A 27,875-nucleotide genomic window follows, 5' to 3' on the forward strand; every position below is an offset into this window, starting at 1 on the left:
AGTCACTATTGAGTCTTCTTCCAAATACTTTTCATTAGACTCAGGCATAGTGTCCTAGTTCATTAGAACTAGAGCTACTCTTTTATTTTTGATTTGAGGTCCATTTCGTTGTTGAAAGATTTGGGTATTTTTTAAAAAAAAAAAATTGATAGAGGACATGTTGTAAAAAAAACACGGATAACTTTCCTTTTGCAAGTGCGTATCTGTTTTTTCAAAGATAACTTATATTTTTATTTTGTGCATTGTGTTTGCAAGAGAATGGTTCTTGGTTTATTCATGTTGACAACTGAAAAGCCTTAGACCTAATTAAAAGAATTTCCACAAGCACCTTTACTGAACCATTTCATTACGCGGCACTGCACAGATTGCTTTGTGAAACATGGTGATAGTTTAAATCTGACCCTTAAACCTGAACTGCCAGAAGTATGGGGGAGAAAGCCCTTCTTTGAGAAGACTCCCCGGATACACACACTTACATAGGCATACATGCGTGCGTGTATTTGGTTAGAAATAATCCTTGTACTGAATGACCATGTAATAATTTAAATACACATTTGCTTTGAGCTCAGATCCCATGGACTCCTCTAGCTTGGGCAGGATTTTCAGCTGCATTAAGTGACAGTGAGTGCCCGTGCATATGTGTGCACACACGCATGAGTGTGTTGAAGCTAAATTGTTTTATAGGGAAAATAAAGAATTTCACTTCCTCTGGGCAAAAAAAGTGTGTGGAGGAAGAAGAGTTTTGCAAATAGGAAAATGAAAAAGTCTTCGCCACTCTGTTTCAGTTTAAAGTGCTGGGCATGGGTTACACTCACAGGGAAGGGCTGGAGGACACTCGCGTGTGCGAGACTCCAAGCTTTGTTTGGCAGTTACTGAAAATGGGCCTTTTTGTTTTTATTTTTAAATTATACTTTTTTACTCAAAGAAAATCATCTTAAGCTCTTGGATAGTTCCTTCAAAGGATGTTCAACAAAGCTATCATAGCAGATAGCATAGTAGCCCTCACGTAATGAGAATTGATCCTTTTGTCTGACAAAACGCATGTTAGAATTGTAACGTTTGCCTCTAACTTTTTGACTTAATTCTCAGCCCACAAGATGTGAGGAGAGGCGAAGGGAGCAGAGGCCGGGGCCCCTAGAGGCAGAGCTGGCTCCAGCTCAGAGCCCCTCACAGCTAGCGCAGCCTCCCCTCCCCCATGCAGAACTGATATCTTTGAGGGGGAAATGGGATGCAGAAGGAGCGATGAAAGCCAATGAGGTCCAGGTACAACCATGTTCTCAAGAAACGAAAGCAAGGAATGAGAAGAAGCAATAATAGAAATATGTTAAGTTAGGGAAAAAATAAGCCAGTATCATGGATAAACCTAAGTTGCTGGTCTAAGAAATCCTGGTGACAGTGGGAAATAATGGACTAGCAGAGCACAGGCTTTGGTGGAAGACAGACTTGGGCTTCACTTTGGCCTCTGCCCCTCGCTGCACGAGCTGTGTGACGTGGGGCCGAAGCGCACTTTCTTCATCTGTGCAGTGGAGATAACTGTGCCTGCCTAGCCCAGTCATTCTGAAATTTCAATACAACGCTGGATATGAAAACACCCGCCGTGGCATTTGGTACCTATAGGGTGCTTCATAAATGCTCATTGTCGTTCCTTTCTCCTGACACATTTCTGGTTTTCCCAGAAACTGTTAGTGGGAAAGCGAGTGGGATGAGATTGCCTTTATATGTCAAGGCCTTTGCTTCCAGTTTGAGGCAAGAACGAAGGCACAGGTGGGTACACCGTGTCTATGCGAAGGTAGCAGAGGGAAGCGGCCAATGCGCGTGTGCCCCTGGGAATGGGAAGTCAAGGCCTGTCTCCCCTCTGCCCTCTCCGCACTGAGACATTCTCCAGGAGATCTTACTCGTAGCAAAGCCTTGATGTCTGGTGTATTCAGGAAAGGAAGAATCGGTTTACCCTACTTCTTAAGGGGCATTTTTAAAGGGAGGGGAAAAAAAGTGTGATTCTCTCGCTCTCTCCCAACTACTGCTGGATGTCTGATTTAAACCCTTCTCCCCAAAAATCTTTTAACCACAGTCTGACACTGAGCAGTTACTGTAACCCCCAGGAAGAGCAGTGGGGACCCCGCACAGGGTGGCTTGAGTCGGGCCTGTAGAAGAACGGTGTCTACTGAGACGTGCCAGTGCTGGGGATGGCCATGGTCCCTGCCTTCCTAAAACATTCTGTCTAATGGAAGAAACAGACACATCCTAGGTTGTCGGAAAACGCATCATTACACATTGCCATGTGTCTCTGAAGGAAAGGTACAGCAAGAATATAAAACAGGTGAACCTTGGTCTAGTTTGAGGGGGTCAGACTGAGGACGTGATATTTGAGCTGAGATCTGAAGGATGAGTAGTAGTTGATCTAGGACCCTGCGCTGTCCAGCATGGTAGCCGGTGTCCACATGTGGCTATTTCAGTTGATTAAAATGAAATAAAATTCAGTTCCTCAGTCACACTAGCCACATATCAAGTTCTCAGTTGCAGCTGCCACATTGGACAACACAGATGATAGATTATGTGAGGAAAGTCCTCTTAGACAGTGCTGAATTCCAGGCAAGGGGGTATGGTGGCGAGAATGCGGCAGACAACGGAGCCAGTCCCCCCGAGGCCTGGGCATTCAAGGGAGGCCGGCATGCTGGAGCCTGGAAGGTGTGGCTGGAGCCATGCAGGGCATGTGGGAGCCCGGCATCTGACAGTGGCTGCGACCGAGCAGCTCAGAGCCTTGCAGGTCAGCCCGGGACTTTAGGGAGCCGCCGCTCTGGGGTTAAGGACTAAAGATTTTAAGGTGCCGGCACTGGTGTGAAGAGATGGACAGGAGCATCTTGGAGGTGGATGGGTGAACAGTGCACTATCCTTATCCTTTCCTTCCCCCCGCAAGTTGCAACCAAGTGATAAAGAAATCTGTATTTTTGTTGAGCGCCAGTATGAAGTACAAAGGAATTCTAGTGGGGAGGAAGAGACATAAACTTCTGGTTATATAAAAGGCTAAATAATAGGATGACGATGTATACAATATGAGAGTTCCTTCCCTTCCGAAGCAGTAATAAGGTAACTTGCGGCTGGTCTGGGGAAGCGTGACTGCGGGCCGTCGGGAGCTGGGCCCTTGTCCTGTGCAGCTCGGTTCCCGGCGCGTCTGCGCAGCGGGGCCTGCAAAGTTCAGGCCTCAACCAGAGGCACAGGCTAGTGCGACCTCGTTGTGACAGAGGGCGCCAAAGAAAGTCAGAGGCTTTTTTCAAATAGAAGGGTTTTGTTAGTGGGATAAAGAATATCCCAGGCATTGGGATGGTTTCACGACCTCTGAAATTGAATAGAAAACAACATCGGAGGTGAGCTGAGCCCACGGAAGGCCTTGAATATTGTGCTAAGGAGTGTGGACTTTATGTTAGTATGGAACTACTGCGAGTTTTGGAGGAAGGGAGTGATGAGATTCAGCCTCTTGTTTTAGAAAGATGGTTCAATGCAAAGGATGGATTTGACCAAGAAGGAAATAGAGGAAGGGCCACCAGCCGAAAGGCTGTTGCAGTAGTCCAGGTAAAGGATGGAACCCGAACTTCTAACAAAAATCTAGGCAGTCCACTGTGTCCATTATCCATTTTGCGTTCATTATATTTTAATCTTCACAATGTATGTTTGTTGCAGATCCCTCATTTCATAGCAGAGGAAACTGAAGCTCAGAAAGGTTAAGAAAGTGGGGAAGCCGGGTGTCCAGTCTTAGGCTTACGTGATTCAGTCTTTACAGCCTCCTCCCTGAGGAGTGCGTGGGGATAGAGGAGCAGGTGGAGCCTACAGTGAGCAGGCGAAACGGGAGCAGGCCGCGGGATGGCGTGGGGACAGGGAACACTGCGCTTGCAGCGGGACACGTCGCATTCGCAGCGTCGCGTAAGACGGGCCCACTTGTCCGCTCGCATTCGTTCGGCCTCCGCAGGTTCATTTTCCCTGCAGTTTTGGTCGCCTCCCAAGGGTGGCCTTCGGCAGAAAGGAAGTGGAGGAGTATTAGTTTTCCCCGCATCTTTCCCAACTGAGACCAGTTCCTTCTGCTGATCAGTCACTGGAGATTGTGAACCTAGACTTTCTTTCCAGCACAGAGGCTCAGCCACTGGACGTGCCTTTCAAGATCTCAAAATACTCACTCATCTGTTCTTTCATTCAGCAGAAAGTGCTGAGTCATGACACTGGGCCAAGAACCACTGGTCCTGCTGGGGACTCTGAGACTCTCGGGAAAGGTGGTAGACACCGCGGCTCACCGGAGAATCCCCTTCGCGCTCCGAGGGGGCCCAGGCAGGGCATCGTTAACCCCGTCTTTGGGGTTAGGGAAAACTTCACAGATGAGGGACCATCTGGATTCCCGCTTTCCCTTAACCCAAGGCAGTGTTTAATTTGACTATTAAAGAAAAATACCTCATTTAAATTCTTTATTATAAAAGTAACATATGCTTTTTTATAAAGGATAATCAAAACAATCAAAAGTTCATAAAATAGAAAGCATCTCTGCATGGTTAAAGCTTGATATATGGCATTTTAGATTTATACTACGTATATGTACATATATAATTTTTAAATGATTCATGCTGTACATATCGCTCTGCGACTTGCATACTTTCCGCCATTTGGGAATATTTGGTGGACACCTTTTCATGTCGGTGCAAAGCACTGCCATGTTCTCGCTTCGTAGCTCTGCAGTAGTTCATTGTGAGGATGTGGCATCATCTAATCGGCATCCATTGGGTCCCTGGATGGTCTTTTAGAGGTGAAGAGATGTCTGTAAGCAGAGCAGGAAGGGACAAGGGACACACTGGGTTGTCGGCATGTGCATGGGCTGGAGAGTCATGTGCTCCTAGATGGCAATCCAGCATCAGTCAAGTATAACTGTAAGTGGGGTCGAGGAAAAGGAGGCCAACTGAGGAATGACGTTTCCATCACCCCCAGCTCATGCCTGGTGAGCCCCGATGCTAATGATCTGACCTACACCCTCGGGAGTACTCGGGGCAAGTTCAGCTTTAGATGTATGACTGCTCTAAGGAGTTGGGATGTTTTTCTGAAGGTGCTGGCGGCCAAGGGTGGGGCATCGAAGGGTTTCGAGGGAGGAATCGACGTGGTCAGATTCATGTTTTCCCGAGATGCCGAGGAGACTGAAGGCAGAGAGCCCGTCCAGGAAACTACTCCACCAACCTGGGCAGAGAGGGTGGGTGGAGGTGGACCGTGTGGGGCCAGGGTCGTGGTCCCTGGGAGGACGAGGCACATGCAGGACGTCCTTGGGGTGGTGTGGATAAGACATGGAGAATGGGTGTGGGAAGGGAAAGAAGAATGGAATCCACATCCGAACCTGGCCCGTGAGACCGCTCAGACGATGATGCAGTAACGAAGACGGGCCTGAGGAGGAGCAGGGGCTCAAGAGGAGCCGATGCATTCAGTTCCGTACTCTCTTCCCTTTGTTTTCGGTCTGCCCCCTATGATACCTGATTAAAGGAGGAACCATCTTCATCGGCGGTTCCATCACCCCCAACTCATGCCTGGTGAGCCCCGATGCTAATGATCTGACCAGCACCCTCGGGAGTACTCGGGGCAAGTTCAGCTTTAGATGTATGACTGCGGGTTACTTAAGCCTTAGCTTTTCTTCCCTCCGTGTTATTTAAGGGACAGAATGCCATCCCCAGTTATCAGATGCGCCTGTACTTGAAGTTTCAAAGTTTGAAGTGCTGACAAAAGCTTTTCCGTGTTGCAGGGTGAGGAGAGGTCTTCAGAAGTCTTGGCCTCAGTGGTCACAGGGGCACCAGGAGCCCAGGACCACTTGGCTGGTTGCAGACCAGCCAGGCAGGCAGGAAGGCACACACTCTGTTTGCTCAGTTAAGATCACGACTACCTCTTTGTGTAAAATGGTAATGAGGCCATTAGGAGAGGCTCACCTGAAGCGCAGCTTGTGAATCCAAGGTAATTAAACACCTCCCGAATGAACGGGAAAGGCCAGGGAAGGTTAAGTGAGGAATAATCTCAGCACAGGTGGCCCAAGGCCTTTGAGGAGCCAGAAGAAGTGCGACAGTGGTGTGCATCATTTCAGAGGGTGGAAATGTCACCCTGGTCCCCGGGAGGGGCAGGATTTTTATTATTTGGAAGGTGGGGAGTCAGCAGTATTTTTAACATCTTCGTAAAGGACGTGTCTTTTTCGCATTGCTACTTCAAGTTGAAAGCCCACGGCAGAGTCGGTCTGGGTGCCACGTGGCCTGCGTGCTCCTCGTGGGCGCTCACCACTGTGGTGCTGGGGCTCGTGCGTCCCAGACTAGGGGAGGTCACAATAAACCGGCTCTCCGCGCTTGGGTATTGAGAGAGCATCCAAACTGCTTCCGGAGGAAAGCTGTTTCCCTCGGCCTGGCTCCAAACAGAGGGGGCGGCCGCCCCTCCACGCACGTTCCCATCACTTCTGACTTACCAGAGAAGGACGCCAGTCTCCGTTCACTCAGTCGACAGAAATGCAGCCCTGTGGCAGCAAAACAAGATTGTCCCCCCTACTCAGTAAACACTTATTGATGGCCTACTGTGTGCTAAGCAGCATGTTCCATGTGTCCTTTTAGCTTCTGCGTGAATGCTCATAGCAGCAATATTTATGGTAGCCGAAAAGTGGAAATGGCCCAAATGCGCAGCCACTGATACTAAACGAATGTGGTATAGCCCTGCAATGCAATGCTAGTCAGCTACGAAAGAGAAGTGTCGCTAAGCGCGACAACACGGAGGAACCTAGTCGTGATGAGCACTGTGCCGAGCGAAAGAAGCCGGTCACAGAAGACCATGTGCCGTATGACTGTATTTATATGAACTTTCCAGAATAGGTAGATCCAGAGAGAGAGGAAGCGGATTGATGGTTACCCGGGCCTGGGGGGAGGGGAAGGAGGAGGATCGGCGGGGAGTGGGAAGTGGGACGGCAAGGCGCGTCTTCTCTCGGGGAGTGACGAAGGTGCTCTGGGGCCAGGTAATAGTGCTCGTTGTGCCGGCTTGTCACCGAGAACACCACCGGACTCTGTACTTCAACTGAGTGAATTTTACGGTGTGTGAAGTGTATCCTTATGAATAAGCTATTTAAAAATCCCTTAGCAGAAGCTTAGTAGTAAGAAATAACATTCATGGAGAATTTATGGAGTATACATAGTCCATCCCAGATCAGTGATTCTTAGCATTTTTTAGGTTCTCTGGCACTTTTCAGATTCGGAGAAACACTGTGGAGAGCTATGGTCAAAAAAATTGATCATCACTCATTCATATTCAATGTGTAGATGACTCATAGACCACCTGAGTTTAGTTTTCTCTCTTATGCTCAAATTTTATCCTAAATGTTATCCTTAAATAACATCACGCCACTAGATCGTCCTTTAAGCCCCTTACAGATTCCTGAGACGTGTCCTTGATGTGTCATCCGCGTGCTTAAATCAGTCATTAGCTTTACGTTTCTCTCAAGGTGAAGGAAAAAATTCGTCAGTGCACTCAAGCTCTTCAGACCCCTCCCGTTCTCTCACCTCATTTTAAGCCGTAGTCCCCTCTCCAGGCCTTTCTGTTCTCTGAACTCCCCTCACCACAGGGGCTTTGCTGATGCTGCTCCCCATGCTCGGCACACTGTTCCTTCCCCCTTTGCTGAGATGACTGCTTCAGCTCATCCTCCAGCTCCCAGCCCAAGCCCGTTTGCCTCCAGGAAGCCTTCCGTGACCTCCCTGGTGAGCTCTATCACAGGCTTGTCACAGGAGCAATGTCGCAGTATTGGTGACAGTATTTCCTCCCTAATGAGGGCAGAGCCTATGTCTGGTTGGGTTTACCCTTGTATCCTCAGCACCTAACATGTCCTGGGCGCTCAAGAGATAATAAATAGTCGTTGAGAGCGTGCATAACTCGAGGCCCCATGTCACACGGTTCCAGGCGCACCTTTCCCGTGGGACAGGGCATGAACGGTGTGCCCAGGAGTTGTGCAGTGTGGCACCCCGAGATGCGTGAAGGCATGTCAGAAACAGCCAGGAAGCTTGGTGTCTCTGATGTCGAGGGCGACCGCTATCACGTCATCGTCATTCCTACGCTGAGGACGCAGGAGAAATCTCATTTCGTTCTTACTTGCAGGAAAATCTGTGTTCAGTTGTGCAGCTGGTATATTTATAATACGTAGACCCAAGGAATCTCACAACCCTTGTATCCCTTTTTGCTTTGACCACTAGGAGTCTCTTAAGTCAAATTACAATTCATTTCTAGACATTGTGTAAGACTGTATGGCTTATCTTTATATACTAAATCTATTCCTGGCTACTTTTCCTGTTGCCATGGCTTTCTTGTCTATTTTCTTTTAACCGGGAGTGCTTATCTGGAAGCCACTATTATTCCTCTAGAGTGTAGGCGTGGGCTACATAATGTATATTTATTAATGATATATAATACACATTAACATAACAAATAAGTCATTGATTTGTAATACTTATAAGTAATTTGAAGAGGAAATCGAAGTGGAACTAAAAATCTTTGCGTAGTTTTGGGTCAGATTACAGGACTTCAATTCAGGTTCCAATTTGGCCACTCCTTAGGTTCGCCCCTAGGCGCGTAGCCTGACCTCTGTGGCCGGCTCACCCTTATAGGATCGGGAGGGACACTAATCCCTTCCTTGCAAGGTTGTCAAAAGAATTAAATTTGAGATCTTCCGTGTAACACTTACCTGACACATTATAACTGCTTACAAAATGGTTTTATTTTCTGTTTTTATTAAATATGCTCCAATAGAAGCAACATTCATTTAAATTCCCGAACCCTGCCCTCATACTGAGAGCATCGTTGCTCTGTCGGCAGCTGAGGTAGCAAATCGATCCCCTGCCAGGGATTTTCTAGGGCTCTTGGCCAGGCATCCTTCCTCCGACCCTGCCCTCAACCTGTGCCTCCTTTCTCTTGGTCCCTAGATCTCCGCACTGAAGAACCGGCTGAAGAAGGTCTCCACGACCACGGGCGACGGTGTGGCCCGAGCCTTCCTCAAGGCCCAGGCCGCCTTCTTCGGCAGTTACCGCAACGCCCTGAAAATTGAGCCGGTGAGTAGCTCCTCGGCACGTTATAAACCCGCGTCTGGTCAGGGCTAAGAGATGTGCCTCGGGGCCCGCGAGAACCCCGCAGTTCGCCTGGTTGTGGAGTTCACAAGAGATGAGTGTCTATAGGGCGGGGGGCCAGGGAAGTGTCACAAGGCAGCCGTGCCGCCATGTGCGAAGCTCTGAGTGCACCTGTGAACCTACATAGAGACCCCGCACTCCCTGGCCAGCAGTGCCGGGCCCTCATTGGGGGGTACACAGCCAGTCCAGGTAGCCACAGTCGTCCCCCTGCACTAAGCGGGGTTGGGGAGCCCAAGGGCGCCAAAGCCTGTAGGTTCCCACTGGGCCCTGCTGCCCTTTTCTGTATGTGTGTGTGTGGGGAGGGGGGGGTGGGGAGGGATGCTCTCCACGTGGAGAAAGCTCGTCACCCTGGGGATTCACTTCCTAGAGTCCCCACAGTGACTATAAAGTACGCTGAGGACTGGGAAATAACGTGACCCCCCTCCGTGGCCCTTCAGCCTTTCTGGGCCCGCATCGCCTCGTTCGCATCCCCTGCCTGCCCCGTGGGGTGCGTAGCTAGTGATGGGATTTGAAGATATCAGGTCAGCCCTAAAACCAATGAAAGCCTCAACTCCCCCAGCTTCAGTTAGAAGTCTGCTTCAGACAGCCCACGACTCAGCCTGCGCTTGGCTCTTGGTCAAGGAGAGTTGGCCTGGGGATCACTCTGTGCGCCACTCTAGGAGAGAACATTGGAGGGGGACCTTGCTGACGCCCCTTTTCTCCCAGGGGCACAGAGCTCCCTCCGTCTGGAACGGGTGGGTGGGGACAGCCACTCCTGGCCTTAGTTGGACTAAGTGTGAGCGACCCGCACAGGGTGCACCGCCTGTCGGGTAAGGATTTTTATTTTTTACTGCTGTGAATCACGTGTCTCAGTGAAACCCAGAGTGGTAGTGAACACCTTGTTCTCCCTTCACCCAGGCCGTGCGCTCTGAGGAGTGGCCTGGCGGCGGGTGCTCGGGGAGCAGCAGCCTGATGCCACCCCCCTCCTTGCTCCTGGCCTCCGTCCAGCACTCGGGTCTGACTTTCCGGGTTGCCTCGGCTCCAGGCAATGTCATGGTCACATAACAGAAGGGATGCACTTTTTATTTCCTCAGCAATGCTCCCCTTAGTTCCTCTAAAGCCCCTCGGTTTAAAGCAAGCACCCCATGTCCTGCTTGTCTCTGAGCGAGGCTGCTCTAATTCTTTGTCCCGACCATGGGCCCAGATGAACCAGGCAGATTCGATGTTGTTTGGAGAAGGGTATAATTGTCTTCCCATCTCTGAAACGGGAATGGGACAGCTGGCTTGGTCCTCAGTGCTGAGAACTGAGGGACGTGATCCCATGGATGTCATATATCTGTCTAGAATCTAGAGGCTGTTGAAGCTTGGTACATATTGCTGGGTACGTGATCAGGGCACAAGTTGCTCCTTCAGAAAAGTTTATGGTTGTAGTTGCACTTGGCTCTGAAAGGATTGGATTTAAGGAGGAAGCCCTGGAGTTTAAAGCCCGTCTTTGTACTTATAAGCTGTATATGACCTTGAGCAAGCCACTTAATCTCTTTAAAGTTCAGTTTCTTCACCTGTGAAATGATAGGAATACCTGTCGTCCTACATCTCCAGATGGTTATAAGGATCAAATGAGCCATAAAACATTTCACAGGAAAAATGAAACTTGGCCCGAGCCTGATGGGTAAGGTTTGGGAAAAGGAAGACAGACTCTCCGCCTGTGGTCAGCGTGGAGTTAGTGAGCAAAGGCTCGGAGGCAGGACCCCTCGTGGCCCCTTTGTCTGGAATCATGGATTTAGGAGGGAAGATGGGGCTGCAGGAGTGACCGGAGCCAAATCTGACAGAGCCTTGGATGCTAGGCAAGGAGTATGAACGTCACCTGCAAAAAGTATAGCTTTTTGAGCAGAGATGTCATGTGACTGAAGTCATGTTTGAACAGTAATACAGTGATGGACGGAAGGAACCTGTGAGCTGTTAGGGGAGCTCAGAACAGAGTCCTCCGGTGGTTACCCCAGGAGAAGGCGCCATGAAGCAGAAATGACCGGATGACGACAGTAATAGATAAAATACGGAGATGAGAGGCAAGAAATGTCACCGTGTCTCCCAAGGCATGGACCTGGGAGAGAATGGCCATGTCCACAGGAGAGAAAGGGAAAGCTCACTGCCAAGGCCTCGCCAGTAGCAATAACTCATACGATGGTGAAAACATGGAATAGGCTACATGTCCGTAACAGGCAACTGGTTAAGTAAATTAAAGTACGTGCCCATGACAAGTATTACTAGCCATTAAAAGTAGCATTTTGAGACTAGGATGATGGGTTTGGTCGTAAACACGGTACATTTCATTGCGTCTAAGCCTCTGTTCAATCTTAGGAGGTACCGCTATTTTACGTACCGTTAAGAAAGGGAGAAGAGGGCTGCCGATCGTAACTGAAGGATGCCGTTGGCTGTGCGACGTCCAGGTCTTAGCGGTGTTACAATGTGAAGAAGTTTGCATCTTAGAATCACTGAAATACGGCAGATTTGCCAAGCTTGCAGTCCTATTCATCTGCACCAGAATGTTTTGGGGTGTTTGGATTTTTTTTTTTTCCCCGTAAGGCCAAGAGGGAAGCCAGAGGGCCTGAAATTTTCTGACCAAATGTCATCACTATGTAACTTAGATGGTTTTTAAACCATAGATTTAATTTTAGCCAATTCTCCTAATCTGAAAAATGGCATAACCACATTTCCCATGCAAGATTATTCAGGGGATTAATTAAAATCATGACTGCAAAGCACATGTGAACTCAAGGAGTGAAGGGTCGGGGGCACTGGCCACAGGGGTGCGGTGGGAAACGGTGCCTTGGTGAGCCCCCGGGGAGGCAGGCGGCACAGTGCCGAGGGAATAGGCTGGCCTCCTTGGGCCCGACTTTTTGCTGTTTCTCTGGTTATAAAAAGAGCACCTGCTCTTGGTAAAAAGATGTTTGAAGTAACAGAGGACTAGGAATGAGAAAGCACCCATAATTCTGTCATCTAGAGTTAACATGCTTGCATGTTTCTATCCAGGTTCTAGGGTTATTTTGGGTTGTTTTTTGTTTCTGTTTCTTGGTTTTTTACTTTTAGACAGTTGAGATATTACTGGCAAAGCAATCCAGTTCCCAGTTCTTTGGTTTTGTGTTTTATTAGTATGTTGTAAACACTTATTCACACCCTACAAAAACTCATCTTGACCATCATTTAGGACGGCTCCACATACTCCATCAGGTGATCCCAGTGGTTCTCACCGTGGCTGCGGATCAGCCTCACCCGTGAGGCTCTTAGGAGGGCGGAGGGCAGCCCAGGCCCCACTCACAGAGGTGTTTATTGGGTTCCCGAAATCAGGGACCAGTGCCGAGCCCACCTCACTAGCCCAGTGCGGATCCTTCTCATCTGTCAGCGTCACTCACCATTGTAAACCACGCTGCGAGGAACATCCCTCCATAAACCCTTGGGCATGGGCTGCATTATTTCCTTAGACAGAATCCCTGGCGTGGGTCAGAGGATCCGAGTACACAAAAGATCCTTCGACGTGTAAGGTGAGAGACAAAGACAGTGGCAGAAGCAGGTGGCGGCCCGGAGGGGAGCATCTCTGAGCCAAATTGCCGGGCGTGGGGCGAACAGTCCAAGGTGGAGGGCGAAGAGAGCCTCCGGGTGAAGGGCCGGGAGCAGTGTGTCCACAGGGGTCCGAGAGCCCCTCTGCTCACCCGCTCTCAGTGCTTTGTGGGGTGCCACACCGGTGTGGGGCGGTGGCTTCCCGCCCTGGCCCAGTGAGAACCGTCATGAGACTCACGTCACCACGAAGTCACAGAGTTCTGGTTTTTTAAAACGTGAAACATGACAGACTTGGCAGTGCTCCTTTCCTCTCGGCCCCTGGGACAGCTGGGGACCAGCTCCCGCCGAGCCCGCGGCGCCCACCTGCCTCTGTGGGGAGGGGGCGAGCCCCACTCCCGGGGGCAGAGACGGGTGACTCCTGCCCCATGGCCCCGAGCTCACTTGAGATTATTAGCTCCTTGGCCCTCTTTTATTTCTTTCTTACGGAGGAAAAAGCCCAGAAGCAGCTGGCTGGGGACTCTCGAGCTTCGTTCTCTTTCCCCTGCCCAGAAGGGAAGAAGAAGGCGGCCGCCTCGCCGAGGCCCGGCCACGTGCCGGGAGCTGGGCCACTCTTCCACCCGCGCCTTCTGCTGGGGGCCACGTGCCTGGCCCAGGCCGGGAGCGCCTATGTCGGCTCCACGCAGTGCCTGTCTTCAGGGCCAGGGCGGCGATTTCACAGGGCTCTCCCGAGGGTCAGGAAGTGAGGCACCGAGGGCGCCCAGCTACCGCCACGTGTCCTACCTGCCCAGCGGCCTCCGCCAAGGTCAGAGCTCGGTTATCTCTCAGTTGCTTCATCCGTGGTCTCAGTGATTCCCCACGACGGCCCCTCACTGTCCATCTTATAGGCGGGAGACAGAGGCTCAGGGTGCTGGTGACATCCTGGTAAGTCGCAGGGCCAGGAGGCAGACTCGGGCCAGCCTGACTCCCAAGCCCCGGTCCCTTCCGTCTCACTCCCTTGTCTCTTTGTTCTGGTTTCCACACGGCCCACATGTCCTCTGTCTCTCTGCCTTCCCAGCCCCGGGTATGGGTCATGCACGGTATGGGCATCAGTGAGCACATTTTGAAACAGTGGATGGAAGGACGGGTGACAGAAATAAGGGGACAGTGACGCGTGTGAGGCCGGGGGCTGGCCCTCGGCCTGCTCATGTGCACGCATCGCATCCTGTCCTGTCTTCAGGCTTCGGAGGTTGCCGCTGCCTGGCAGAGTGGAGAATGGCTGCAAATCGCAAGGGCACGCGGCCCATTTTTCAATCACCCGGAGAATATCAGGTGCAAAGCCCAAGATATTTAACAATATCGGCCAAGCCAACTTGTTCTGCGCTTAAATGACAGAACCGCAAGCAGCCAGGCAGCTCCATTCGGGAAAAACCCCCTTTATCCATGTCAAGCGGCAGCCTGGGCTCCAGCTCATTTATTTAGGCCTTTCTTGCTCTCTGACACGCCTCCCAGCAGTTGCCAGGCAACTCAGGGAGTAGCAGTGGGTGTTAGGGATTAACTAGTTAGGGCTGGGGTCCTTTTTGGCAAGAAGGGGATAAAAGACAAATGATTTTAATTGCTAGGCCAGGGATCCTTTCTCTGTTTGGTGGGAGACTGCCACTTTTGGAGGATGTGGATAGCAGTGCAGTTCTTGAATGTTCCCCTTTCTCCCACCTATAGAGAATGAATAATAAAAAGAATCTTACTTTTGCTTAACTCCCTTGTTTAAAATTATAGCATCATGAAATCCAAGTAAGACAACCCCACCACCCTTATCTTTGAAAGACATTTCATAGCACAGTAGCCTCAGTTTTAAAGAACTTTCAAAAATAGACCCGCGTCTTTTAATTTCATCCTTTTTTCTGTTCAGAGTTTCTTATTTCCTAGCTCATGCTACAAGGAGTCGTGTTAAGACAGTGTGTGCGAAGGTTCCCATGTCTGTCCACTGCAGGTCCTGGGTGAATGTTAGGTCACAAAGCAAAGTTGATGGACGTTGGTGCTTCAAGACGCACCCTGTTCTGTGCCGGGATCTGTGCAAGGCCAGTGGAGATGGAGCGCTGTGAGAGCTGCTGACTCAACAGGCTTGCGCGGCTCTCCCTGGGCCAGCCTGCTGGCTGGGCCTCCCCAGGATGGATGGAGCGCAGCCCCTGCCCGCAGGGAGCGGGTGCCGGGCTGGGGGCAGTAAACAAGACGGTCGTGATTTCTGTGAAAGGCTGTGTAGGCAGCAGCCCGCTCCTCCGGTCCCTCCCAAGAGGCCCAGCTTCCGGATGCAGCTGTGGGCACAGTGGCCTCATCCACCTTGCAGCCCCTGATTCTACTCATGATTCTGCTGAGTCACATTTATCCACCTAAAACCCCTCGAAGACAGAGAAGTTCAGATGAAAGCAGATTGATAGCCTGGCTTTCAAGCATCAGCGGCCCAGGCTGTGCTGGCGCAGGTCGGAGATCACTACATGTGTCTGTCTCTGGTTGAGTAACACCGCTGATCTCATGGTTCTAGAAAACAACATATTATTCCTTTTTCATTATGCAAAGCGTTTACATAGCCGCTATCAAATCTAAGTTAAAAGTTTATTTCTCCCCTATTGAACATGACGTCATATGCGTTTTTACATAGCTGCAGAATATTCTCCCCAGTACAGCTACCGTAATTCTTGTAACCAGTTTCTCTCACTGGACATGGAGGTCGTTTCCACCTTTTGGTATTCTAGTTACTACTCCACTAAACAGCTCTGCGAATAAAGCTTTGAGACGCTAGGTTCCGAAGCCTTCCGAGTCGAGAAACACGAGTCTGCATGCAGGAGCCTGACTGTGGGCGCCAACTCGTTACGACGTGGTAAGGAAGCAGATTTCCTTGGACTCGGCCTCGGAGCAGCTCGAAGTGGAAAGAATTGAGAACCCTTCGTGGGGTGCGCTCCCTGCCCTCACATAGAGAAGTGAAGGATCCCCGGAACGTACCAGGGATGTTACTCATTTGTCTGTGCCTCCATCTGGTGCTCAGAAAAGGTTCAGGGAATCTAAAAACAGTGTGTGCAGTGCGACCAGACTAGAGAGGAGGCAGCGAGGAAGCCAGGGGCAGGGGGCTTGGGTGGGGCTGGAAGGGGCCGGCGCGGGCGCCTCTGTGTGTGCCGACACCCCCCACCCAGCTGGGAGTGGCGGAGCTGGGAGCCCAGTCTCTCCTCACAGCCCACGCTTTTTTATGTTTAATTGTAGTAAAATATCTCTATATCACATAAAATTTGCCACTTTCACCATGGTTAAGTATATGATTCAGTGGCATTAATTACATTCACGGTGTTGTGCAACCACCATCAGGATTTTCAAAATTTTTCATCACCCTAGACAGAAACTCTGAAGCCGTCAAGCAGTCACTCCCACCCCTCCCCCGCCTCCAGGGACCGCTACTCTGCTTTCTATCTGTACGATGGCCTGCTTTAGGTATTTTTCATATGCGTGACATTATACCGTATTTGTCCTTTTGTGTCTGGCTTTTTTCTCTTCGCATAATGTTTTCAAGGTTCATACACAATGTAGCGTGTCGGAACTTCATCCCTTTTTAAGACTGAATAATATTCTACGGTGTGCATATACCACATTTTGCTTATTCATCTGCTGATGGACACTCGGGTCATTCCCACCCTTTGGCTATTGTGAATAACGCTTCTATAACCATTCCTGTACAAGTATCTGTTTGAGTGCCTGTTTTCAGTTCTTTGGGGTACATACCTAGGAATGGAATTGCTAGGTCACGTGGTAATTCTGTGTTTAACGTTTTGAGGAACCACTGTTTTCCACACAGAGCTTATGCATTTTTAAGGGGACAGTGGTGTGTTCGTGAAGCATGGATATATACCTGTGATTATTCTGTAGGAAAAAATTTGTGAAAGCTTTTCTTATTTTCCAGTTTATTTTAGGCAAATGGATAGGGAGTTATAGCCCAAACCTGCAGGCCTGAGCCAAACAGATGTGTTGACAGCGGGGGTCTACAGTGGGCTAGACATGGGGCTGGCAACTTACTGGCCACCATTCTTGTCTCGTTTTAGTCATCATCCCAAGTCAAGCTCATGTTCTGGGAATAGAGCAGAGATAAGGGGAGGTGCTTCCACCACCAGGACTCCGGGCCCCGTAGCTCTGAGGCTGCACATGGCTTAGTGGGCCACCAAGTACGACAGGAAGAGCATGCTCTTTGGAGTCACCTAGGTTTTAATCCTGACTCTGTCATCTGCCTGAAGATGACCTTGAAAGTCCCTCTCTTAGCCTCAGCGTTTTCATCTGTAAAACAGAAATAATGCCTATCTCATAGGATAGTTGAGAAAAATAACAATAACGTATGTAAAACTAAGCAGCGTTTTTGTTGATTAGTCGATGTCAACTAAATCCTAGCGACGGTTCCTGGGTGACAAGAAGGTAACGGAGGACGAGGAGCAGAATGAAACTGCCACAGTCTAGAGTGGTGGTGGCCAGTGTCAGCCCACCGAAGTCATTCAGAAAACAGGGTCCGGCCTGTTCATGCCTTTCTCTTGGAGTAACTGTGAAACTTTGGCTTTTATCTCAAATGATGCATAAAGGATGTGTAAGAGATCATATATTTAATTATCCCCTTCAATATTTATTTGATATTCACTCATGTTATGTCTCACCAGCACCTATGGGCTAAAAGAGGTGCAGGTACCAAGGGTTAGAATCAAGAAATGCATTAGAGTCAGCTTGAGAGATGCATAAGAGAAAATATTATCGAGAATCTTTTTTTTTTCTATTTCATCAAAACATTTTTCTGCCTATTAGGATAAGATGACCGTTGTTCAATATTGGCACCAAATCCTCACTGTCCACTTTCCAGAGACACTGATGTTGCTCAGGAACACAGCCTGGCACCGTGGGGCCACACAGTGAACGCTCTCTGAACTGAGACCCATTATTCCAGAAGCAGACCCCCCAAGGAAAAAGTGGGTCCTAACGTGAGAGATGAAAACTGGCAGGAAATCCACTCAAACACGATGATCAAGCTTAACTGAATGATTTCAAAGAGCATCAGTGAATGTGATCAAAATGAAATTCTCATCTGTTCTAAAATCCTTGAAAAATAAAACAGCATATCCATCCAGGAGGAATTCTAGACTTTAAATTCTAGGAATTCTGATCTCACTTAATAATCTGGCTCTTTTCTTACTTTGTACTCCTGGGTGTCCCTCACATAGTCCAGTATTTAGTAGGTGCTCATTAAATACGTGTCAAATGAGCGATGAACAAATGAATGAATGATACCTGTTTCCCCGTGCTGTACATTAGAAAGACGGGTGGTCATGTTTCAGTGTTGCACAATATAGACGCTTAGTTTTTAGAAAAATCATCCACAGCTTCATCTTAGAGCATGAGAAGAATTATCTGACGCAGACACCACGCCGGGAATGTCTAAGTGTCAAGCGAAGGCACCACCAGCGGCTGCGCGGCAGCCATCCACAGTCAGCGGGCTCTGGGGAGGCTCGCCCCCTGTGAAAGCACCGTGTGCAGAAAATTCTCGGTTCCAGGTGGGAAACCGCGAGAGGGGAACATGTTAACGAAGAAAGCCGAGTCCGTCGCCGCGCTCTAAATGCTGTGTCTGTGTGGAAGCAGTGGCAGAGAGGAATGGTTGCTGTCACCAGTGTAATAAGTCAAGTGATCTGGCCTTAAGGTCTTTTACTTTTTCAGTGTGATGCTGAAAAGGAAATCTTTCTGATCTGTTTTCAAGCTGTGATAACATATGACAGTTTGGGGCCTTAAACAGTGATATTCGACTCCATGTACATAGCTAGGCTGTGAGCTTCTTAAGAACAGGATTTCGTCTTCTTCTTTCTTATACCCCAGCACATAGTCAAGGCTCAGTACCATAAGATGCGGCGATGGCGGGTTTGTTCTGTGGAAGGCTTTATGGAATTTATGATGATGAGAGGAGAAAATTGTAGATTTCCTTTCCCCTCCCCGCCCCCACCTTGGACATGCATCCACACCGATTTTCTGTGGGGTGCGGATACTGTCTCAGAAACATGCAGCTACATCACACTCAGTCTTATGCCGCCTCCTCACAAGGAAACGGAAGCCCGCTCCGGAAGGCGGCGGAGCGTCGCGGCCCCTCACGCGTCCCTGGCACGGAGCCTGGCACGGAGCCTGGCACGGAGAAGGTGCGCCACCATTACCTGTGGAGTGAACGGTATCACAATAGTCCTGCGTTGTCGTGTCCTTCATTGTTTGGGACCTGAAACACTGTTTTGTAAATAAGTCGTTGACTTGAGGCTCAAAGGAAAAGAAAATAATACAAAACGTTTATTACCCGTTAGGCTCTTTGCTTGTGTCCCCTCGTTTGACATGTTCACAGTCCCCACATAGAGAGAGTGGTGTAGCCCCGTTTCGCTGATGAAAAACCAAGGCTAGGGACGGTTGCGTCACTTTTCAAGAAGCGCTAGAGCCATGATTCGAGCCCCCATCTGCCCAGGTCTGGCAACCACCCTTTGCTCTGACCACTCGCCACGATGGCGGTCACCGCATGGTCCGCGCCGCAGACAGTTTGAGGGCATTTCAGACGAAAACTGAGCTGGTTTCCTCTCACGAGTCAACGTCTCTTCCTGTGCAAATGTTTCTTGTCTTGAGGAGTACAGGTTAAACTAACACCACTTATAAACTGTCTGCAAAGGGAAAATGTCAACATTTTCAGTATCTTTTAAAAAAACATTCCTTCAATAGATAATTTTAATTGCTTAGGATTTTGTTTAAATTTCTGATGTTCCCGATGATAATTGGATGAACAAGTCAGACGCTGGCCGGGGCAGCCTCGTCCTCTTCTCCTGGGCTGACACCTAGCGGCGAACTTCCTCCTGGCAGTGTTAATACAGGTGCTGAACTCTCTCGATGGTAATTGCCTTTCAATTGATTTTAGGACTTTAGAAAATCAATTATCTTCATCATAATAAAAGTAGCTACATTAACATAAGGTTAATTTATCAGGGATCATCATAACAACGGAACTTTGATTTGATTTAACGTGAATTTTAAGTCAATTATAATCAAGCTCTGATAGCAGGAAATGATACAAATATTTGAAATCTTGGGGTACTTCTTACCTCCACACACCCGGCTGCGCGGCCACCCCTCCCTGGCTTGCACACGCTGACGTGAGGACTCAGAGACGGGAAGTTAGCGGAGAGGTGGTGCCCTGAGGTGTGGTACTGCTGTCGTGTAGGAGGTGGTAGCCAGCGTTGGATGCAGGAGTCATTTCCTGAGGGCCTGAGGGACAGCTTCCCCGGGTAGCTCCAGTCCGTGAAAGACCTAGAAGGCCACCACAGGGTTTGCGCGCTTATGCCATAAACCAGCATTTCTAGAACGGTGTTTCTTGAACTCTTAGATCCGCAAGATATCGATATGCTTTCCGGTCACATAGAATTTGGGATTGTTGTGTGTTGCGTACTGTAAGTAACTCTTTCGTTGTTTAGATTTTTAAAGGCACATTAAGAGATCTGGTTCACTTTGTGTAACCCAGCATTTTTCAAAAGCCTTTTCCTCCAAGAACTACCTGTCAACATCCATGCATCGGCTGCTCCTCGCCGCAGCTTGGGAAACGCTGCTGTAGCTAATGAGTGACGATGAATTTTTCTTGCTCTCAGGCCAGGGAATTAGACCAATTGTGTTCGTTTACCCCAGTCTCGTGGCTGTGAACCTCAGAGAGGGAAAATTGTGTGTTTTTTCCAAAGCATTTCTTGTCTGGCCAGATGGAGGTTTGTGGCCAACAGGTGGTCTGGAGACATGGAGCCCAGCCATCAACTGGCTTTCTCCGCTCAGGACCACAGGCTGCTGCTTGGTCCCCTCTGTCCAGCAACTCGATCAGCATCTCAATCAGGATCTAAGCAGGACAACAGAAACCCCTTCGGGTGTTTCCAGGAGGGACCATAATTCAAAGAAACAGTTATTCAACTGATGGAGGAGCTGAGATGCAAACGAGGGCAGAGCGGTGATCCAGAGTTTAGCCACGGCGGGGGTCGTGTTCCTCGGTCCAGGGTCTGGGGTCACCTGACTAAAGATGGAACTTGTGGTCTGTGCTGTGGGCGCTTGAGTCAGAAAGGAAGCGAACCAGTGCGGGACAAGCCACCCAAGCGGAGAGAGAGAAGTGCTCAGCTTCTCCCTTCCATCCTTCTCCTCATCCCTCATCATGGGGCTCACATGTGCCAAACCGAGCAGGAAGCCAGCTGACCTGGGAGCCCAGGGAACTCACTCATCCTCCCTTCTACAGAACAGAGCAGAAGAGTGGGTCTGAGGTCAGACGGGCTCAGAACCAGCACTACCAGATCCCAGGTAGTAAGGCCATTTAGTGACACCCCACCCCACGCAAATAATAAACATTATGGTGGAGTTAAACACCCCCTAATTTATACTTAGACCTGGAGCTAACCTGGACCCCGCCTCTTCTCAACTGTGTGGCTCTGGGCAAGTTACTGTACCTCTCTGAACCTTAGCTCCTCAACTGCAAAATAAGAAAGACAACCTCTACCTAAATGATACCTTCACAGGGAATCCTCGACATATGCCTGACTGGTTCCTGTTGTATCACGAAACAAGAACAAGGTGTTTAAAACTTTTGGGGCTTAGCCCGGAGCTGACAGGAGTGTTAGAAAGCCACAGATGTCGATCGTTCAGTGAATTGGCTGAAGTTTTATTAGCAGTTATCTAGTAGATGTCTAATTTCTTATCTTAATATATTCACTTCCTGGGGCCGTCGGAGTCGGGGGCGGGGGGAGCCTGTAAAATGTGCAGTGGAGCACTCGGGTCCTGGAGAGCCCTTTGCCTGGATTGCAGTTATCCATTCAGTACAGGCGCAACAAAATTGAAATTCCAGGAGAGCCGCCACTTAAGAGATGTGAGACCTTGGGGCTTACTTCCTCCCTGAGCCACAGGCTTTTCGTTTGTTCTATGGGGATAAAAATGTCCCCCTCGTACCGTTATTTTAAAAATTTGGTGAGATGGCAGATGTAAAGTACTTATTCTCTGGGAGGCAGCCTCCCTTTTATCCAGTGAATGCCCAATTCACCAGCAGTCACATTCCATGGAGGTGTGGCAGGATTTTTGTAAAGCCTTGAACCGGAGATTATTTATGTTTGCTTTGCTGGTCCCTGCTCGTGATGTGACCTGGCAGGTCTCCACTCACCCTGTTCTCGTAAGTCACAGTCACTGGCGTTATTCATAAGCCATTTGCCTAAGACTTTCTTTGCCCAGATACCCCATATTCCTACTGTGATACATTTTTACTCTCATCTTCACAGTGTTAAAAATGGTCTGTAGGTTTAGAGAGTCAGCGGCCAACTTACAAGGTCCTTATTATTCTTGGACGGGGAGCTTTTATCCTGAGTTAATTAATTGATGAGTGTTATGCAAAAGAAATATGGTAGGGGGAAACCCCAGACATCTATTAAACCCTCACTTTTTGCCCTTTATATGTATTTTCTTGGTTAAACATGTGTGGTATTATTCCCGGTTTGATAGATAAGGAACTTAAAGTTCAGACAGTTGAAATGAATTTAAATCAACAGGTTTGAACAAACATTTACCAAGACCCTACCATGCCAGACACAGTTCTAGGTGCTCAGAGATGCAGCTGTGAACAAAATTAAGTTCCAGCCCTCAAATCTCTTATAGTCTAGGCAGACACAGTTAAGAAACGTAGACGAAAGTCAATATATAATGTGTCGCGTGACAAGTGTTGGGCCGTCAAAGACAGCCGAGGAAGGGGAGAGAGAGGGAACCATCCTGGGCGAGGTGGGTGCGGGTCAGAGCTAGAGCCAGGGCTGGGAGCCAGGGCTGTCTGCGTCTAGAACTCGTGCGTTTTCCACTGGTCCCATGCTGCTTCTGATCCCTGGTGATGGTTTCCAGCATCTAGTGAAAAAACGTGGACTTTCCAGCATCTCACTTCGTAGTCTGGAGTTGATAATTCAATGTGTCAGGGTGGTGACTTTGCATTCCTCGGGTACAGAAAACATTTTTGCTGCACTCCCTGCTGTCAGCAGCATGTAGCTGTTTCTTTCATCTCTCAGGTTTCCCAAACACATTTAATCTTCATGCAGAAAGCATCTTGCCAGCTTGGACTCAAGCCCTAGTGCTAGGAAGACCGTTCTCTCCCAGGGAAGGGTCTCTGACTGCTGGGCTCCGAGGAACTCTTTGCTTCTTTCCTCTCTACTGCCAAGAAGAGGTGTTACAGATAGTAGCTTATGTAATTTTAATCAGTTTTCTGATCTTTAGTATTCGGTAAACGTGTTCAATTCCGTAAGTAGATATGGGCACCGTGAGGTGGATCAAATGTGGAACCTGCCCACAGGAGTCAGGTAGAACTGGATTCTGCTTTTCTACTTACGTAATTTCGAGCAAGTTAATTAATCCCTCTGAGCTTGAGTTTCCTCATCTGTAAAAGGGGAACAGCAAGTATAATCTGCCTCACAGGATCGTTGTGAAGATTAAATGCGATAATACAGCATGGTGCCTGGAACCTGAAAGGAACTTGATGTTAGGTGGGTTTTTAAAAAATAAACTCTATATTTCAGAGCAGTTTTAGGTTCGTAGCAAACTTAAGTGAGAGGTACAGATTTCCCGTACACCTCCTGCCCCCCCCCCCATCCATAGCCTTCCCTGTTATCGACAATGTTAGTTTTTAAATATATAACATAACTCTCTAAAGCTGAGCTTTTTCTACATTCTGTTCTATAAGGAAATAGTAGGGTAGATGTGAAGTTTTCTTTTTCAACGTAAAGACAATATGTGTATCTTAATGAAAAAGATGGTAAGAATCATCATCATGATGACACTGTTTACAAAGAAATGTTCACGTTCATTCTTTATGGTATTTCCCACCAGATAGGTATCATATACATTTAAAAAAATTCTTTCTATTATAAAATAAATTGTGAAACAGGTGAAGAAAACTGCCTTAATCAATTGAATGGCTTAACAAATTGTTTTAAGACCAACGTTGCCTAGGATAGGAAGTAAAGATGTACAACCCACCCCAGAAACTCCCCATCAAAAATTCCTCCTGCCAAAAGTAACTACTATCCTGGCTTTCACATTTAAAAAAAAAAAAAATGTTTTATTACCCAAGTGTTTATCTCTAGATGCCATAGTTTGGTCTTGGCCATTTAAAAAAAAGTGATATGGCTTTTAATTCACTTTTATTTCTTCCTCCTCCACCCCTTTCATCTCATTACAATTTATTTGTCGAAGAACCCAAACCCATGGAGTTTTCCTCAGTGTGGGTTTGGCTGAGTGCACGGTCGTGGTGCCCTTCACCATGTCCCTCTGTCCTCTGTGTTTCCCGCCGATTGGCCACTGATCGTGAGGTTGGATAGACTCGGATTCAGTGGAGACCGCGGGCGATGTTTTACAAGGCTGTCAGAGGCACCACAAGTCTGGTTGTGCCTCTTTTAGTGATTTTTAGCCAAGGATGCTTAATGCCTATAGCTATTTGTTGGTAATTACAAAATGGTGGTGTTCTAAGTTTATCATTTATTCTTCATTTATTGGGTGGAATATTTTTATAAAGAGATATTTTCCCTCATTTACTGTTTCGTTACCAGTGTTATAGTTATTATAGCAAAAACAAGATAAACACTTCATTCTTTCCCTTTACTTACCAGTTTTTAATATAATGAGTTAGTTCATTATATGTCATTCTCCCAACATGACAATTCATATGTGTGTGTGTGTGTATGTATGTATTATTTAAACATATTTGATGGGTTTGGGTTCATTGCCATTATTGTTATTAAAACTCAGACTGTCCCGTCTTTGGCCAGTGAGAACTTCTTCAGGTTGGCACCTTGAGTACCTGTGTTTTATATGACCCTGGCATTTGATGGATCGCTTGCTACCTGATATTACAGGGTGTCCCAGGATCATCTTATATGTTTCCTGTTTCTAAACCTAGAGTCAGACATTTCTTCAGAAACACTGGTTTCCTTTGGTGAGAAATGTCTCAAGACCAAAACCTGGATGCTGAGGATACTGCATCTGAGCTGGTCAGTGTTTCGGGGCTTTGTAGTGGACAGAGCTAGGAAACAACCCCCCCCACACACACACACATACACCCACATACACACATACACACACATGTGTATAGTGATACTTCAAATTCAAGACTACAGATGTATTACTGAACCTCTTTTCTACTACATTAGTATTTCTTCTATCCTTCGAATTCTGGTTCTCCAAGGCACAGAGGATAATAGAATTTAAATACCCCATAATTACTAATTTATTTTCATGCACAACAGCCTCAGTAAACAATACAAATACTACCACCAGCATGATTACAGAAAATCATTTAACTTCTTTTTGCGTATTCTCTTCCTATTCTCCCCCCAGATTTTGGCTAATTGGACTATAATTACATCTCTAGAACATACAGCCATTACACACTAGACTCTGTCCCTCTCAGCCCGCTTAGTCTTCATGTGACGCTGCAACTCGCTCTAATGGTGACGTCTCTTCAGTTGTTTTTGGTTGTCTGAAGCGCTGCCTCATAGACTCCTCAGGAAAGCCCATGGAAACAATATTCCCTCTGTTGTTAAATGTCAATCATGGTTTTCTTGTGCCCTTTCCACATGCAAGTCAGTTTTGCTAGATATAAGAGCTTCGCCTCATACTTTCTTTCCTTGAATATCTTAAATGTGTTACTCTATTTTCTTCTGCCAAAAGGCATTGCTGTCAAAGTCTGATGATAATCTTAATTTTCTTAATAAGTCGCTTTTTTTTAATAGATGCCCAGGGATTTTTTTTCTCTTTCTTTAAAGCCTAGTCATTTTACCAGACTGTCTTGGATGGTCATTCCGGGTCTGTAGGTATATGATGTGGTCTTTCAGCATATTTGAAACGTACAGGTCCATGTCTCTTTTCCCCCCCTTGTGTGATAGGTTTAATACCAGTTCTATTCTTTTGCTTGATTTTTCTTCTTTGGGACTCAAATTATTCTATCTTCTTTGCCTATCTTCTATATTTTTTACTTTCTTTAAAATCTTTTTTCTATTTATTTTTTCTTACTTTATTATTGAGATAGAATTCTTAATTTTTCATTTTTAAAGCTTATCTTTTTTTCTTTTGTTTGTCTTAAAGCATTATCTGTTGAATTGATTTGCTCTTATATTCCCTCTAGTTTAGTCTTCAGTTCTGAAGGGTCTCTACTATTTCTAATTCTTGCCTCAGTTCTATTCCATCATGTTTAAGTTTTCATAATTTAGATAGATGTCGTTCTTTCATGTCTTTTATAATTTTAATGTCTTTAACTCATTTTGGCACAATCGATTGCAATTTTAAACTGTTTTTTGGACATATCTTTCGGGCATGCTTTCATTGTTTTGAGGTATGTTATTCTCCCCTTTTTTTTTATAATCACTTTGTATGGGGTTTGTTCTCAATGCTTTTACAGTATTTATTTGTATATGAAATTAGTTTTCCTGACTTTAGAATGAGACAGAGTTCAGGAAAGCTTTTCTAGCTTCTGTCTTTTTGGGTAGCGTTCAGAAATTTGGCCAGCTGCTTTCTGAGCTTATCTGGCTGTGTTCCCTTCTCCCACTTTGATCCAGGCCTTTTTTCCTTCCTCTCTCATCTCTGTCCTGCTCAGTGTCGATTCCGCTCCCAGCAGCGTCTCCCCAGTCTGGGTCCCTGGCCTGGAAGGGAGTCCTGACACAGGCTCCCGCGTTCACAGGGCTCCTAGGGGTTCCGCCACTCCAGCCCCTCCAGTCCCTCGCTGTAGGTTCCTCGCACTCACCGCCGTTGCAGAGGTCAAGCGGCCCCAGCTCCACCTGCTGTTCTTAACTAGGCCCGCTGAGTGTTCTGCAAGGCCCCGTTGGCTGTTTTGTAGTTCGCTTGTTCTTGGGTCTGTCAGAACACAGATGCAGACACCAAGAAGGTCTTTTGGTGGTGGCAGGGGTCTCAACCCCTGGGCCACTTAGGAACCAGGCAACACAGCAAGAGGTGAGCAGCATGCAAGCAAACAAAGCTTCATCTGTATGTGCAGCTGCTCCCCAGCGCTAGCATCACCGCCTCAGCTCCACCTCAGATCATCAGGCAGTAGATTCTCGTAGAAGCACCGGTCCCTGATAACAAAAAGCTTGGGGACCACTGGCCAGGGTTGATTGTTTGTACTCACATGCTTGCATTTGGGGGACGATTGTTCACCTAGTTTTATTTAAAATGTTGCACTTGTGTTTGAGGTTTTCTTATCTAGTTCTGTCTTTTTTATGTGGAGATTTAAGGATACTGAAAAAACTATACTACTACTGTTACTACCTCCACCAAATGCCCAGAATCTCCCTTAATTGTTTTCCACTGCTTCCCAAGAAACCCAGGAAGAGGGAAAATATCTTCCACAACTGTAGTAAGTGGCCTCATGGAACTTACATCCGACTGGAGGAAGACAGGTAGTGAACAGAAACCAAAAATGGAATAAGATGATTTCAGGTAGTGGTGAGCGCTATGAGAAAAAGAAAACGCAGTAAGGGGTAGCAGGTAACAGGTTGCAGGGCAAAAGGAAAGTGCTGTTTGCTGTTTTGGTCCTCTTCTCCAGGGAGGTGGCATTTGAGCCAAAACCTGATAAATGAGGAGTGTCGGGTATACAGATATCCAGGGTAAGAGCATTCCAGGTAGAACAGACAGCAAATACAGAGCCCGAGGTAGGAATGAGTCTGGCCTTTTTGAGGGACAGAACGCAAGGCAGCCGAAGCAGAGGGAACCCCGGGGGAGAGCTGCAAGAGAAGAAGACAGAGAAGGAGGCAGGGGCCAGGTCCCGAAGGACCTTGTGGGCTCGGAAGGAGCGTAGATTTTAATCCAGGCACAGCGGAAACCATTGGAGGGCCTTGAAGCAGGAGAGTAGCATGATCCGGGTCAAGTTTTCAGAAGCTCGTTTTGGCTGCTGTGTCGATGAGGCGCTGGAGGAGCCCCAGAGTGGAAGTCAGGGAGCAGCCGGGAGGGGCGCTGGGGAGAGGCTGCTGTGAGCAAGTGGAGATGGGAGAGCAGTGGTCAGACTTGGCATAATTTGGTGATGGGACTTGCTAATGTGTTGGGTGAAGGAAAGAGAAGAGTAAAGGATGTCGCCCAGCTTCTTGGTCTACCTCCAGTTCTGTGTCTTTTTGAATCTTATTTCTCAGAAGAGGTCAGCTAGAACTTTTGCTC

General features: G+C 47.8%; 1 protein-coding gene across 11 annotated transcripts in view; it reads left to right on the plus strand.

Annotated features, from left to right (window-relative positions):
- DENND1A (DENN domain containing 1A) overlaps positions 1-27,875 on the plus strand; it is a 452,316-nt gene that overhangs the window by 298,232 nt on the left and 126,209 nt on the right. For all 11 annotated transcript variants that reach the window (XM_016137432.2, XM_016137434.2, XM_036238282.1 and 8 more), the window contains one exon: positions 8,949-9,074. In XM_016137432.2, coding sequence (XP_015992918.2) covers positions 8,949-9,074 — 126 coding nt within the window. The remainder of the gene's footprint in view (positions 1-8,948; positions 9,075-27,875) is intronic.

This window comes from Rousettus aegyptiacus, unplaced genomic scaffold (genome assembly GCF_014176215.1).
Source record: "Rousettus aegyptiacus isolate mRouAeg1 unplaced genomic scaffold, mRouAeg1.p scaffold_m13_p_3, whole genome shotgun sequence".
Classification (NCBI taxonomy): domain Eukaryota; kingdom Metazoa; phylum Chordata; class Mammalia; order Chiroptera; family Pteropodidae; genus Rousettus; species Rousettus aegyptiacus.